The sequence below is a fragment of the Setaria italica genome, chromosome IX (assembly GCF_000263155.2).
Source record: "Setaria italica strain Yugu1 chromosome IX, Setaria_italica_v2.0, whole genome shotgun sequence".
In the NCBI taxonomy this organism is placed as follows: domain Eukaryota; kingdom Viridiplantae; phylum Streptophyta; class Magnoliopsida; order Poales; family Poaceae; genus Setaria; species Setaria italica.
The window spans coordinates 15310421-15324610 of NC_028458.1; the positions used below are offsets into that span (position 1 = coordinate 15310421).

At 50.1% G+C, this 14190-nt stretch overlaps 3 protein-coding genes across 3 annotated transcripts in view; 2 read left to right on the forward strand and 1 right to left on the reverse strand.

The window, feature by feature from the left end:
• The window catches only part of LOC101776617 (putative ripening-related protein 7), a 1307-nt gene extending 639 nt beyond the window's left edge, over positions 1–668 (forward strand). The window contains exon 2 of the mRNA XM_012848966.1: positions 283–668. Within this exon, the coding sequence (XP_012704420.1) occupies positions 283–668 (386 nt within the window). The remainder of the gene's footprint in view (positions 1–282) is intronic.
• Positions 669–8412: 7744 nt separating this feature from the next.
• Positions 8413–8865, forward strand: LOC101777038 (putative ripening-related protein 6). The gene has a single exon (XM_004986421.1). The coding sequence runs from the start codon at positions 8413–8415 to the stop codon at positions 8863–8865; it is 453 nt and encodes a 150-aa protein (XP_004986478.1).
• A 2448-nt stretch (positions 8866–11313) lies between these two features.
• Positions 11314–11833, reverse strand: LOC101777452 (putative ripening-related protein 6). The gene has a single exon (XM_004986422.1). The coding sequence runs from the start codon at positions 11831–11833 to the stop codon at positions 11321–11323; it is 513 nt and encodes a 170-aa protein (XP_004986479.1). The 3' UTR covers positions 11314–11320.
• Positions 11834–14190: the final 2357 nt, after the last annotated feature.

Below are 14190 nucleotides of genomic sequence, written 5' to 3' on the forward strand. Positions count from 1 at the left end.
TAATGAAATTGATAATTCATGTTGCCATTACCAAGAGCCAAATCGATCAAAAACTATAAAACAGATGCATCTCTACTCGTTGATCAGTAGATCCACTGACCTCCTCAGGTGGATGGCCTTTCCGGCGCTCTCATCCGCGTAACCACCCAGGGCCCGACACACGCGCGCGAATCACGCCCTTCAAACCGCTACTCACCGCTCGGCTTCCCATCGGAGGTGACCCTCTCTCACTCCGCGCCTGAACCCGTTTCCCATCATCCCCCCCCTTGGTACCCCCCCAAGGGACCAGCCGTGTCGTCGGGGGGCGCCGGCTGCGCCACAAGAAGGCACCCCACCACCACCCGGGCGGCCACCACGGCGGCGGCACCCCGGCCGTGATGACGGTGAACGGGTTCAGGCGCGGCGAGAGCGACGGCCACTTCCACAGCGACGGCGAGCTGATCGTGGCGCTGTCCACGGAGTGGTTCGCGCGCGGGCGCCGGTGCCACAGGAGGATCCGCATCACGAGCGCGCGCCACGGGCGCACCGTGGAGGCGCGGGTCGTGGACGAGTGCGACTCCCGCCGCGGGTGCCGCCACAACATCGTCGACTCGTCGCCGGCGGTGTGGAGGGCGCTCGGGCTCGACACCGACGTCGGCGAGGTGCCCGTCACGTGGTCCGACCCCTGAGCTAAGCTAGCCCGTGTTCGAGATGACTGGCCGCGCGCCAGCGGAGTCGGCGTTCGTTCGAGTGATATGCAACTGTTTGAGTTGCTCGTGCTTGGCCGGCAGCTCTAGTTCTTCTACGTCGAGTAGTTTGCTACCCTCTCTGGCCCTCCGCCTGACGGTGTGGAGCGCGTTTTCTAGAGGAGCAGAATAAATTGGTTCGGTGTGTGCGTCTCTTGTAAGATGACCCTGATCGTTATGTGCTCATGTCTTTTGTGAGTCAAACTAAACCTGGCTTTGTATCAGCATATATGGATCAAGATAAAGGCATTCTACGACTACGAAATCCAAATGGAAGCAAGCCCTCCCTAGCTTGGTAGAATCTGTTTCCAGCTGAGGAATTGGAATTAGCACATCGAAAGAGTGAGGCCAAATTGGAGTTTCTTAAGGCAGCTTTCAAGTAGTCAAAGTAAAGAGCTAGGCCTTCATGCGGCCAGCCGAAATTTCCCCTGCGAGTTCCTTTTTATTTGATTGAGCGAACGAGTTTGAGTTGCATTTTAGAAGGTCTATTTCGATTGATTTTAGAGGCAATGCTTCCATGTTGATTGTCAGTCAATGACTCGAGTAAAATATATTCTCTTCCCGTTCATAAATGTTTGTTACTGAACCATTGACTATGATCATGATACATGATCATTCGTCCGATTCAAAAATTTAAATGCACAAAAATATATAAGTCATACTTAAACTACCTTTAACAATAAAATAAATCATAAGAAAAGAAAAAACATATTTGTATAATTATTTTGAATAAGATAAATGGTTAAACACGTATTTAAAAGTCAACGGTAGCAAATATTTAAAAATAAAGAAATTATCATATAGTTATAATGAAAATTCCAAACGATTTTTTAACAAACTAGACAGAAGGTATGCCGCTTATATTAATAAGAGGAAAAAATCCACGTAAATAAATGAATACATAAAGAACTAAAATCATCGGCATTGCTTTGGTCGACAAGCGGCCAAACAACAATCGGCTATATTCCATTTGGCCTCTTTTGTAACGAAAAAAAGGCAGGGTCTCAAATAAAAAATAATTGCCAGGAGCTCACCAAATGCTACCTTCGTTTATAAATACTCCCTCCATTTCAAAAATAATACCATTATGCGATTCAAATTTTGTGTGAAAATAAATACCCGTCTGTTCCAAAAACAATGCCATTATTGGATTCAAATTTTTTTCCCTAGAAAGAACGATATCCAGAAATTCAAATCTCGTGCATGCATAATCTGGTGCGCTAGATTAAATGGAAACAGATTCCCTCCATCTTCTGTATGCAAACTCAACTTACGGCACATGCATCCTTTTCATTTATCCCTAATTTGTTTAATCCCAAGATGTCATTCTTTTTTAAGAGGAGGGAGTACATGGTAAGGGACAGGGGTATCCTATAGGTTCCCACCGACCAGGATATTGGCCAGACCTGATAAGTGAGCCCGCCCGACCAGGGCGTGGGCGCTAAGGACATGAAGATACTTGAGCACAAGTTAAGGAGGTCGGGTGATTCAAATCAGCCCGGATATTGCGGGATACGTATGGTAATCCGACTCAGATTACCTTCCGTGTAACAATCGACTAGATTAGATTCAAACCGACTTGTAACTCTAGGTCATCAGCCGCGGCTAAGGACGCCTCTCGAGGGCAACCTAACGCATCTCAACTCTCATGCAATACAAGCCACCAAGCATACAAGACGTAGGGTATTACTCTCCGGAGGCCCGAACCTGCCTAAAACCCTTGTGTCCCTCATGTCCTCGCAATCACCTTCAAGTTCTTGGTTTCGCAATCACCTCCACCTACAAATCAACCACTTAGGGGACCCCCTGGTGGACTGCCGGCCTTATAAATTCGACAGTTGGTGCGCCATGTAGGGGTGATTGTGAGATCCTCCCTAGCGAGCTCGATGGCATCCCGCCTCGGTGTTGTTTTCCCCAAGAGCATGAAGGACTTCCTCGCCAACCCGATCTAGCTACGCTTCGGGAGCATGCCGGCGGACTTTAACTCCACCGCGTCTTCTGTCGACTCGGCGTCCGCCACCAGCTCAGCATCTGCCAGACCTACTCCGATGGAGCAAAACCTCCACCCAAGGATCATCACGCCGCTTGCCCAGCAGGTCGGTGATCTCTCTCTCCGAGAGAATTCCGCACATCCTTGCTGCGACTTGCCCACCTACGCCCTTCGACCTGATCGCGGGGCTAGATCGCATCAACAACACTATTGCTGAGTGCATAGATTTCTCTGAGGCGGCGCTACGCTCAACCAGGTCGGCGCAGGGTCCTTCTCTCATCCCCTTTGGTTTGAGGAACTCGGCCACTGCATTCTCCTTGAACCTCGCGCAGTCTTTCCAGATCCAATCTGGAGACCCACCCGCACCCATCCAGTTTCCGGACTTTGGCGAGTTCCAGGTCTCCCGCATCGTCCTGACACCGAATCCCTACGGAAGCAACAATGAGAGCAACTTCTCCACACCAGATCGCAAAGCCTTCGTGGTCTCCGCTGACGAGCCACCTAGGGATGGCAAAACCTCTTCTCAGGAAGCCGGTCGCAACACCAGGAACCAAAAGCATGCAGCACGACTCTAACAGGAGTAGGCCAACGACTAGCAACAACCTACTACTAACACAGAGGCAGCAAATGATCAGCGCAGACCAGCGCGTGACAACAGCGGTAATGCTGACCAGAACGATGCCCGGGACAGGCGCAGGCGCCCTGCGCGCCCCCGCAATCTACAAGCCAACCTCGAGGAGGCTGACCACAATGTCTTCACCACACCCCAGGATAACCTGGGGGCTACCTTCGCCGACCTGGAAAACCTTCCATACTCGGAGCCAATCCGGCGGATCCGGGCGCGTCTCCATGTTGCCAAAACCCAGATCGAAGAGCGGGCCCATAGCTGGTCAGCGTACTCCCAATCTACAGCTACCCACACTCTCAAAGCCGATCCGGGCATAGCAGATCTGACTACCGCTGAGGCAACCACGACAATCATGCAGGAGGTCGACTGGAGCCCATCCGTGAAGAGGAGGTGGAGCAACCTACCAATCCACACGCCAACAACAATAACCACAACAATCGACGCCGCAGCAGGAGAGGCGATGGTGAGGATCGTGGCAAACAAGGTCGGCAACGTGACCTCAGTGAAGAGTTGCGCGACTGCCGCGACCTCCGCCCTGACCTCAACAACCATCACCAAGAGCTGGAAGAGGCCGAGCTCCGCCACCGCGCTAAGTACGACCGCGGCTATGGTGCTTTTGGACTCAACCGCAATGTAGAACGCAAGGACCACCACCGCCAGGAAGATGAGATGCGCCACCGTGCTGACTATGACCGCATGTACAGCGCTCCTAAAGACGCTTATGTCCCGCACAGGCGCAACAACGGTAGACACCCCAGGGCTCCACCCATTGTGTACAACCTCGGCGACGATGATGACACGACGATCGATGGCTTCGCCGCCTTCACTCCCCGCCTCTGGGCCGTTGAGTGGCTGGCCTCATTCAAGCCGGCCATCAACGAAAAGTACGATGGTCGCTTCGACCCTACCATCTGGCTCAAGATGTACAGTACTGCGGTGAAAGCTGCCCACGGCACCTACGACCAGATGGCAGCCTACTTCCCGATGGTGATGGGTCCCGCTCCACTCCTATGGCTGGACAACCTCCCCCCAAACAGCATCAACAGCTGGGGTCAGCTCGCTAGAGCTTTTACTCAGAATTACCAGGCTACCTACAGCCGACCTAGTAACACGGAGAACCTTGGCCAAGTCCATTAGTGGAAGAATGAAACTATTTGAGACTACGCCAACCACTTCTTCAAGAACCACAATAGGCTGGCCAACATCGAGGACCACGACATCATCTGGTACTTCCGCTCCGGCTTGATGAACCGCCTCATGTTCTACAAGTTGTAAGAGGCTGCCCCAAGACAGTCGAGCAGATGATGCAGGTTGTCAACACCTAGGCAGACATAGAGGAGGCGGGGATAGTACAGTTTCAAGGCAGCAAGCATCGCCAAAATGACGACTACGATCAACTGACCCATGATGAACACCAAGCGTGATCGGAGTCCCGACTTCGAAAAAGGGCCTCCGAGGTCCTCACTGCTGAAGGCGACCCTGCCAGGCTGACCACCTTCCTCTGGGACGAGTTTGACGACACACTCAATGCTCCGTGCCCCTTCCACAAGGACGCACATCATAATCTTTGGGACTGCATAGTCCTCAAAAAAGAGCTCGGCGCCTCGGTGGAGTACAAGCAACCCCACCGCAATGACTACCGCAGGGATGACAACCGTCGTGACTATCGTCGTCGCGATGACCGCAACGACCGCCACGACCGCTACCACAACGACCGCGACTGCCGCCGCGACGACCGCGACAACCACCGGCGCAACGACTCTGACGACCAGCACTGAGAGGAGCGCCACAATCAGCAAAACCCAGGCGCCGACCAGAATAGGGAGTTCCAGCAATCGGAATGGTAGGTCAACATCATCGTGGGCGGCCCCAACGCTTTCTACAATAACCGCAAGCAGAAGCTGCACCAGTGAGAGGTGCACTTTGTCTCCATATGGCCAATCCAGTATCCACGCTGGTCAGAGCAGCCCATAACCTTCTCCAGGGAAGATCGTTGGGTACACATTCTAGATCCCGGGTCCTACTCGCTAGTGGTATGCTCGACCATAGACCGGGCCCTACTTCCCAAGGTGCTGATCGACCGTGGTAGCAGCCTCAACATCATCTTCACTGAGACCTTGAAGCGCATGGACTTCAACTTCAAGCGGCTCCAACCCTGTGAGGAGCCCTTCTACAACATCATCTCCAGCAAAGGATCCTATCCGATTGGCCGGCCGAGTTGTTTTGCCGGTCACATTTGGCATGCAAACCAACTACCGCATGGAATACCTCACATTTGAGGTGGCCAACTTCAAGACTTCCTACCATGACATCCTTGATAGGCCAATGCTGGCGAGGTTTATGGTGATCCCGCATCACACCTACCACGTCCTCAAGATGCCGGCTCCAAACGGTGTGCTCTCCATCTACGGTGATGTCGAGACTTCGTACAAGTGCGACACGAAGGTGGTGTAGCTCGCTGAAGCCCTGGAGTACTCGGCAAAGGCCACTGCCATGCTCGTCGAGGCCCAAAAGGTGGACAAGGACTAGCTCATGATCCCAGAATCAGAGCCGACACCCACAACGCAGCAGCCCGACCCCAAAGTTAGGAAGATTTGCCTCGGCCTAGAAGATCCGACCAAGATGGCCCTCATCCGACCTTTCTACCAAATAGAAACTCGCGCTCACTAGTTTCCTCCAGAAAACTCAGACATATTCGCGTGGAAGCCATCCGATATGCCCGGTGTCCCGTGGGAGCTGGCTGAGCACTCCTTGGACTTGAGCAAGACTGCAAGACCAGTCAAGCAAAAGCTTCGCTGCTTCACCCAAGATCGCAAGGAGGCCATTAGGGTAGAACTTAATAAGCTCCTAGCTGCCAGATTCATCCGTGAATGTAAACATCCCAACTAGTTAGCAAATCTAGTTCTTGTAAAAAAGAAAACCGGTGAATGGAGAATGTGTATCGATTACACCGACCTCAACAAGCATTGCCCTAAGGACTCCTTACCTCTTCCGTGCATCAACCAAGTCGTAGACTCTATGGCTAGGAGCACCCTGCTCTGCTTCCTCGACTACTACTCGGGCTATCACCAGATCTTGCTTGATCCTGCCGACCAAGACAAGACGGCGTTCATAACATCCTTTGGCATCTATTGCTACAATACCATGACTTTCGGGTTGAAAAATGCCGGCACCACCTACCAGAAGGCAATCCAGGGTTGCCTAGCGACACAGCTACACAGGAACGTCGAGGCCTACGTCGACGATGTAGTTGTCAAGACCAAAGATGAGGAGAGCTTCATAGCTGACCTCGCTGAAACCTTCAACAGCCTCTAGGCCTATCGGTGGAAACTCAGCCTGGGCAAGTGTGTCTTCAGTGTCCCGTCTGGAAAGCTCATGGGCTTCATGGTCAGCCAGCACGGCATCAAAGCCAATCCCGTCAAGGTGGACGCAATCAGAAATATGGCGAAACCATCCAACAAGAAAGACGTCATGAAGCTTACTCGCAAGAGTCTTGATGCGCATACAGTGGCGCGGCGGCTCAGGCGGCGGCGGCGGCGAAGTGCGCGTGAGTAGATTGGGAATCGCGGCGGTGCGGCCTAGGGTTTGCGAGCGTGGCGGCGATGCGCTCAGTGGACTGTGGCGGCGGCGACGCGAGTGTAACGGATGGAAGTGAAAATAGAATTGCGCCCCTTTGGCTTTTGAGAGGTGTGACGGCATAACCCTAGCGACGGAATCTATGGGTTTTCCCTTATTGCGGCGCCTACGCCGGACAGAGTCCATGGATTTTCCGTGCCTTCGAGGCTCCGCCAGTCCTCATCCACAGGGGTTGGGCGCCTATTTTAGGTTGGCGTGCCTCTGCAGCTCCACCAGTCCATCCTCAGGAGCTGGACGCCTACTTCTGGTCGGCACGCCTCTGTGGCTTCACTCATCCTTGTGTTCAGGTACTTGGACATGCTATTGGGATCAACTCTTTTCTTCTTTTTTGACCATTGGACCGATTATACCTTCGTTTATGCGATTATGCGATTCACCAAATGTACCTTCGTTTATAAATACTCACTCCATTCCAAAAATAATACCATTATGCGATTCAAATTTTGTGCGAAAATAAATACCCCGTCTGTTCCAAAAACAATGTCATTATTCGATTCAAATTTTTGTCCTAGAAAGAACGATATCCAGAAATTCAAATCTCGTGCATGCATAATCTGTTGCGCTAGATTAAATGGAAACAGATTCCCTCCATACAAACTCGACTGACTTACGGCACATGCATCCTTTTCATTTATCCCTAATTTGTTTAATCCCAAGATGTCATTCTTTTTTAAGCGGAGGGAGTACATGGTATTTTGCACAAGCTAGTTCAAAATTCACTCGTACAATTTTCCTCAAATATCTTTTTCATTTGAGATCCAGATAAGTTTCCACTTAATTAAGTGGACACATGCGTTCTTCCAGGAACATCTGTGCATAAACAAGCCACTGGCACCGTTGTAAACTACGGAGGGCCAGGTCAAATTCCTGTACCATAAACGACAATTCCGTAGCGTTGGCATGGAAATGAACCCATTCCTCATGGTCCGAAGGGACTATAGGTCTGACCAACACCTGTGTCAACTGTCAAGGCCTCTAGTGGGCATCAAACTCTTGTTTGTTTTAGAGAGACGTCATAGTTTAGCCGTTTTGGACGTGATAGCTTCGATGATCAGCCAATGAATCGACAGTGATGAAGCACATCCACTGAAAACATCTGGGACCTTCCAGCTCCAGCTTCCAAAAACAGGGGGGGCTTATTCTTGCTCAGGTATTACCGCGCGCGGATGGTAACATCGCAGCTGACACCGTCACCGTCACGTACAAAGGCTTAGCATCGCTATTACTTCTCCAATGCAGTTTGTCTCGGATGGATCCACTGAACTCATATCGAGCTCACCGATCTCAAGAACATCCACAGGCCGGCTAGGCTCGCACGTGTTGTCGTGAACCCCCGGTAGCGCGCCTATATAATAAGCCCCTCGAGCCAATGGCCAATGCATCCCAATTCCCAAAGCACCTCAAGCGAGAGCTCAGTTTTCGGGCTCTTGGCAATGGCGAACGCTAGAGTTGTTGCGCTCTTCGCAGTCCTTGCTCTGCTTCAGATCACTTGCACCGTTGCCCGGCGGCACGGCAAGCCGGGCGGCTACCACCACCAGGGCACGCTGGCATCGTCGCGCCACGGCAAGCCCGCGGTGATGACGGTGAACGGATTCCAGCGCGGCGAGGAGGGCGGCCCGTCGGAGTGCGACGGCCACTTCCACAGCGACGGCGACCTGATCGTGGCGCTGTCCACGGGGTGGTTCGCGGGCGGGCACCGGTGCCACAGGGCGATCCGCATCACGAGCGCGCGCACCGGGCGCTCCGTGGAGGCCCGGGTGGTGGACGAGTGCGACTCCCGCCGCGGGTGCCGCGACAACGTCGTGGACTCGTCGGCCGCCGTGTGGAAGGCGCTCGGGCTGGACACCGACGCCGGTGAGGTCCCCGTCACGTGGTCCGATGCCTGAACGCGTACACCAGCAGAGACGCCGCCGGCAAGGGGCAAACTGGAAATGACGCCGGCATGCAGTTGTGGTGTGTGCTAGTAGCTCCTGTAGTTGCTATTAGTGGTCTGCTATTATGTTTTCGGCTTGATGGAGAGGTAGAACAATTTAGATTTCGTGATCAAGAATAAAAGTCGCCGGTGTGTGTTTCTCCTGCAAGACCAGTAGATGGAACACCCTGCTCCCTAGTTTGTACTCGATGTCTTTGAGAGATGTTAATGGCTTCCTAGTTTTCACGCATTATTCTTGACTCTGCATATTCATCGACGTATATGGAAATGGACTCCATGCCGCGGCTGCACCAATTAGAGAATCTGAAGATATTTGATTTCAAAGGCCCAAACCTTTCGTTTTTGTGTTTTATCTTACTGTTAGTTACAGCTTCTATATTTGTTATCGACTTTGAACTAACCAAAATTGATAAGTCATACGAAAATATTATTGCAATTGTTAGCGAGCACATGCACATTTAAGTGAAGATATGGAAGATTATTGAAAGTTCACGCTAATGCTGAGATTTTGTGATAATGATCGGGCTGCGTGCATATCAAAGGCCGGGATGTTTTTGTTGTATTATCCCATCTGTTGAGAACAAGTCATAAGAGCAAAGAGGCACCTTGTGCCATTTGGTGATGACAGGTTCTACATGCATAAGACCAAAATAGGGTTGAGTGCACAGCTCAAGCAGAGGCTGGAATAAATAAATCCCCTGATCTAAAAAAAGACCAGAAGGGTTGTGTTTTTTCTCACTGGTAAAGCAATAGCTTTTAGTCTAACACTAAGAATTCTCGTAAAAGAATTTTTAACACGTGTTTGATGAGCGAGGACAATTAATATGTTGAAATTTAGTGTTACTCGTGCGCTTGCTAGTGCATTGAGAATTATCAAGATGTGTTACTGTTTCTGGAGTAATATATAACATGAGTACTATCGAGCCGCTGTTAGCTGTTGATCTTTGCTCAGAAATAAACGCGTGAACTAGATTGCTTGCCCCGTGAAATCTAAAGGATCGCAAAATGCCTTTGTCCCCATGAGAGAGCACATCAAAAGTAAGATACACAGAAATTGGCATATATGATTTACTTATATGAGTGACCTAGCCAACTTGTTCTTTAGTATGAACTGTATATAGAAAAAATGTAGAAAGTGCGTCCTTATTAATTTGCTAATACATATAAAAATGTACCCAAAGCAACCCTTCAAAAAAAATTTAGCATTCAGAAGGTATAGTTTGGATGAGTTATTTGCAACAATTTAGTTTGAAATCCTTTTTTGAAACAATACGAATGTCTAATTTCTTGTGAATTTCTTGTCCGTGTCTTTTTATTTCTTTCTTGATGCAACAAAATTCACAATCAGATCATCAGCTTGCTGGTTGGCATCGTAACCAAAATTCCGTTCAAAGACAATCAACTTTGGTGGCCACATGTAGTTTTAGTAACATGTCGGGTCTTGTCGGTGTTTAAATCCGGCAGGGTGCCCGAGGTAGTATTTTGGTTAATGGGGATCGTCGAGATCAAAAACTCGAAGGTAAACACAGACACACGATTTAGACAGGTTCGAGTCACTAGATTGCGTAATACTCTAAGTCATGTGTGTTGGTTGGATTGAGGGGGTGTTTGGTTCCTTGAGCTAAAGTTTAGTCCGTGTCACATCGAATCTTCGGAGGCTAATTAGAAGGACTAAATATGAGTTAATTATAAAACTAATTGCACAGATGGAGGCTAAACTGCGAGACGAATCTATTAAGCCTAATTAATCCATCATTAGCAAATAGTTACTGTAGCAGCACATTGTCAAATCATGAACTAATTAGGCTTAATAGATTCGTCTCGCCATTTAGCCTCCATCTGTGCAATAGATTTTGTAAATAGTCTATGTTTAATACTTCTAATTAGTATCTAAACATTCGATGTGACAAGTGCTAAAGTTTAGGGGTGGAAACCAAACACCCCCTGAATTGCTTTGGTGGGTTCATGCCTCACCTTATATTACCATATATTACCATAGATGTATGTACGACAGGTCTTGATGTGTTGTCCCCATCAAACAACACAGCGTGACGATGCCACTGACTCAACAAAACAAGGACGATTTTATACTTACTGGGACAGACAATGACAGCAACAGCTGACCCTTACAGGATAAGTCGCACACCCATGCAACTAGTTTTATTCTGCCACTCTATATATATACCTAGTATGACTCGAGAGAGTAGCAATCGACATCGGCACACATCAACCAGACCGTCCTCGATCAGGACGTGTACAGGCACAATCACACACTATGCTTAGGTGACATCAACAGCAACAACGGCCGGCGGCCGGTGCAATGACTCCACGGCGACGCAGGCACACTGTCGTGAGCAAAGCAATCTTCTCCTTGCCCTCGCCGGCCGATCGACGACGGCAGTTCTTCATCAGGCATCGGACCAGGTAACGGGGACCTCGCCGATCTTGGTGTCGAGCCCGAGCGCTTTCCAGACGGCCTTGGACGTGTCGACGATGTTGTCCTTGCAGCCGTGCCGGGAGTCGCACTCGTCGACGACCCGTGCCACAACGGTGCGCCCGTTGTGCGCGCTCGTGATGCGGATCGCCTTGTGGCACCGCCGCCCGTCGGCGTACCACCTCGTCGACAGCGCCGCGAGCATCTCGCTGTCGTGGTGGTACTTGCCGTCGCACTCCGACGGGCCCCCGCCGTCCTCGCCCTTGTCGAACCCGTTCACCGTCATCACCGCGCGCGTGCCGCCGTGCGGCGACACCGCCGGGGACGAGCAGCGGTGGTCCTTGTGGCCCAGCAGGCCCGGGGCGCCGTCGCGGCACGGGTCAGGCTCGTCGTGGTGGTGGCGCCGGGCCACGGCGAGCGACGATGCCTGCAGCAGCAGGACGAGCACAGCCAGGAACGCAAGCTTGGACGACGACGACCTCGCCATTGCTGCCCAAGTGTTGAGCTCCTGCTGTAGGACTTGGTGGCTTGCCGTGGGTAGTGCTTGAGGTGTGCAAGCCTCGGGCCGTTTAAATAGGCGCGCGCGGCAGGGGAAGGCGAGGGACACGACGATGCACTTGTGGCACGTGCCAGTCGCGCGCATCTCTTGTTTGAGGATTGCGATACGAATCCTTATTTTTCCTAGCTAGATGAGCACGAGATACTATTCGGTGCACTCGATGCCGCGACAAGTGCGCAGTAAAAACGATGGTTTTGGAATTGATGGTGGCACTCATGTTACAGCGGTAATATCCGAGGGGAAGAACTAACGTGCGACAAGGTTGGCCATCAATTGTGACATCGAGTTACGTGTACTTCCAAGTAAAAGAGAGGACACCGTCAGGAATTAGTAAGTACTGTGACGTGCATGACAACGTCAGGAATGACGATGCCAGTACGCATGTATAATGTATTTTTCATTATCATGGGAAAACCCAGGGCATTTTGTTTGGTTAATTTCATCGGGTTAGGGTGAGAATAGTTTCATTTTCTTATGATGGAACCTATCCGTGCGTATTCAAGTCCTCAACTTGGTATGTATGCTCATATTTTTTTAAATTTATTTCATGAATTAACGGTCCTATGCTTTCAGAGGTAGCCAATGTGCCCGTCGACAGTGATGCAATAGTTGTGACTTTGTCAACTTCAAAATTTGTTAATCTAACCTTTCGAAGGTGCTTATAAGGGTAGAATTACCTGCTTGTATTTGTAGGGCCGAATGTGCTTGAGTGAATATAAGTGTCCCATCTATACTATGTGTTCTTCGCAACCATTGACTCTCAGGTAGCCCCACCACAACTCGCACCAACATTGTCGCATGGTTGTACTGTTTTAGTGGTATTATTGGACTAATTCTTCTACTAATAACTTGGCATTTAGCATCCGAAATAACCTCATATTTGTATATATATTCTTTGAATTATTTGCAAAATTATAGAAATGCAACATAAATAGATGATTTTTGTACAAGCTTTTATTTAATTACCTGAACTTTGGATAATATGAGGTTACACAAGGAGGATGACCAGGGGCCAAAAGAGGGTGCGCGACCCATAGCCCATTGGTCAAGCGGCCTGGCTCGTTTCGTCCTCCACATTCGATGAACCTTCAATTTAGAATGCCTAGGGTGAAGCATTTGATTATTTTGGCAAGTTAATTTCATGGACAAGCTAAAAGATCCTAATATTGGAAGGTCAAAAGTTCCACGGGAGTAGCAGATCTTGTATATGCCATATATATCTCTCATGACTGAACTTTGATTGGGGCAAGTTTGGTGTCCATATATATCTCTCACATCTGAACTCTGATTGGGGCAAGCTTGGTGTGTAAACTAATTAGTTTGAAAAGATCTATAATTTTCTATCAAAGCTTCTGGCATTTGAGGAAGGAATCGATGAAACAGAAGGAGATCTTGTATATGCCAGAAGGAGATCTTGTATATGCCATATATATCTCTCACATCTGAACTTTGATTGGGGCAAGTTTGGTATGTAAACTAATTAGTTTGAAAAGATCTATAATTTTCTATCAAAGCTTCAGGCATTTGAGGAAGGAATGACACACCATAGAAAGTTGAAGGTCATTGCAAGTCTTCGGAGTTGTCTTGAAAATAGCTTATGCTAAACCCTAGCCACTATGGTATTGCAAGTCTTCGGAGTTGTCTTGAAAATAGCTTATGCTAAACCCTAGCCACTATGGTTGTCCCTGCGTGGTTGTGTCATGGTGTTGTTCAGGAGCCCAGCATTATTCATCATCCTATGGATGATCTTAGGTGGTGATAATGTAATGCATACATTGTTCAAGTAATGCTTATCATATTATCTGATATCATTACTGGAAAGCCCCATTAGTACCGGTTGGGAACCCCCTTTAGTACCGGTTTCGCAACTGGTATTGCTACTCCGATACTAAAAGGGGGCCCCTTTAGTACCGGGTGAAATAACCGGTACTAAAGGGTATTAACCAAAAATAAATAAATCCCACCCTGCCGGCCCGAGCCCGCAACCCCCCTCCCTGGGGGCTCGAGCCCCCCATCGCCTCCTGAGACTGAGCCATCCCGCTGTGCCCTGCCCCCGCATCCACTCGCCCCCGCCCTCCCACCGCTCCCGCCGTCCTCCCACAACCCTCCACCACCCGCAGATCCGCACCGCAGCCCGCCGTCACCCACCCGAGCCTGTTGTCGCCCGCAGATCTGTGCCGCAGCCCGCCGTCGCCCGCTCGAGCCCACTGTCACCTGCAAATCCGCACGCAGCCCGCTGTTGCCCGCCCGAGCCCGCCATCACCCGCAGATCTGTGCTGTCGCTC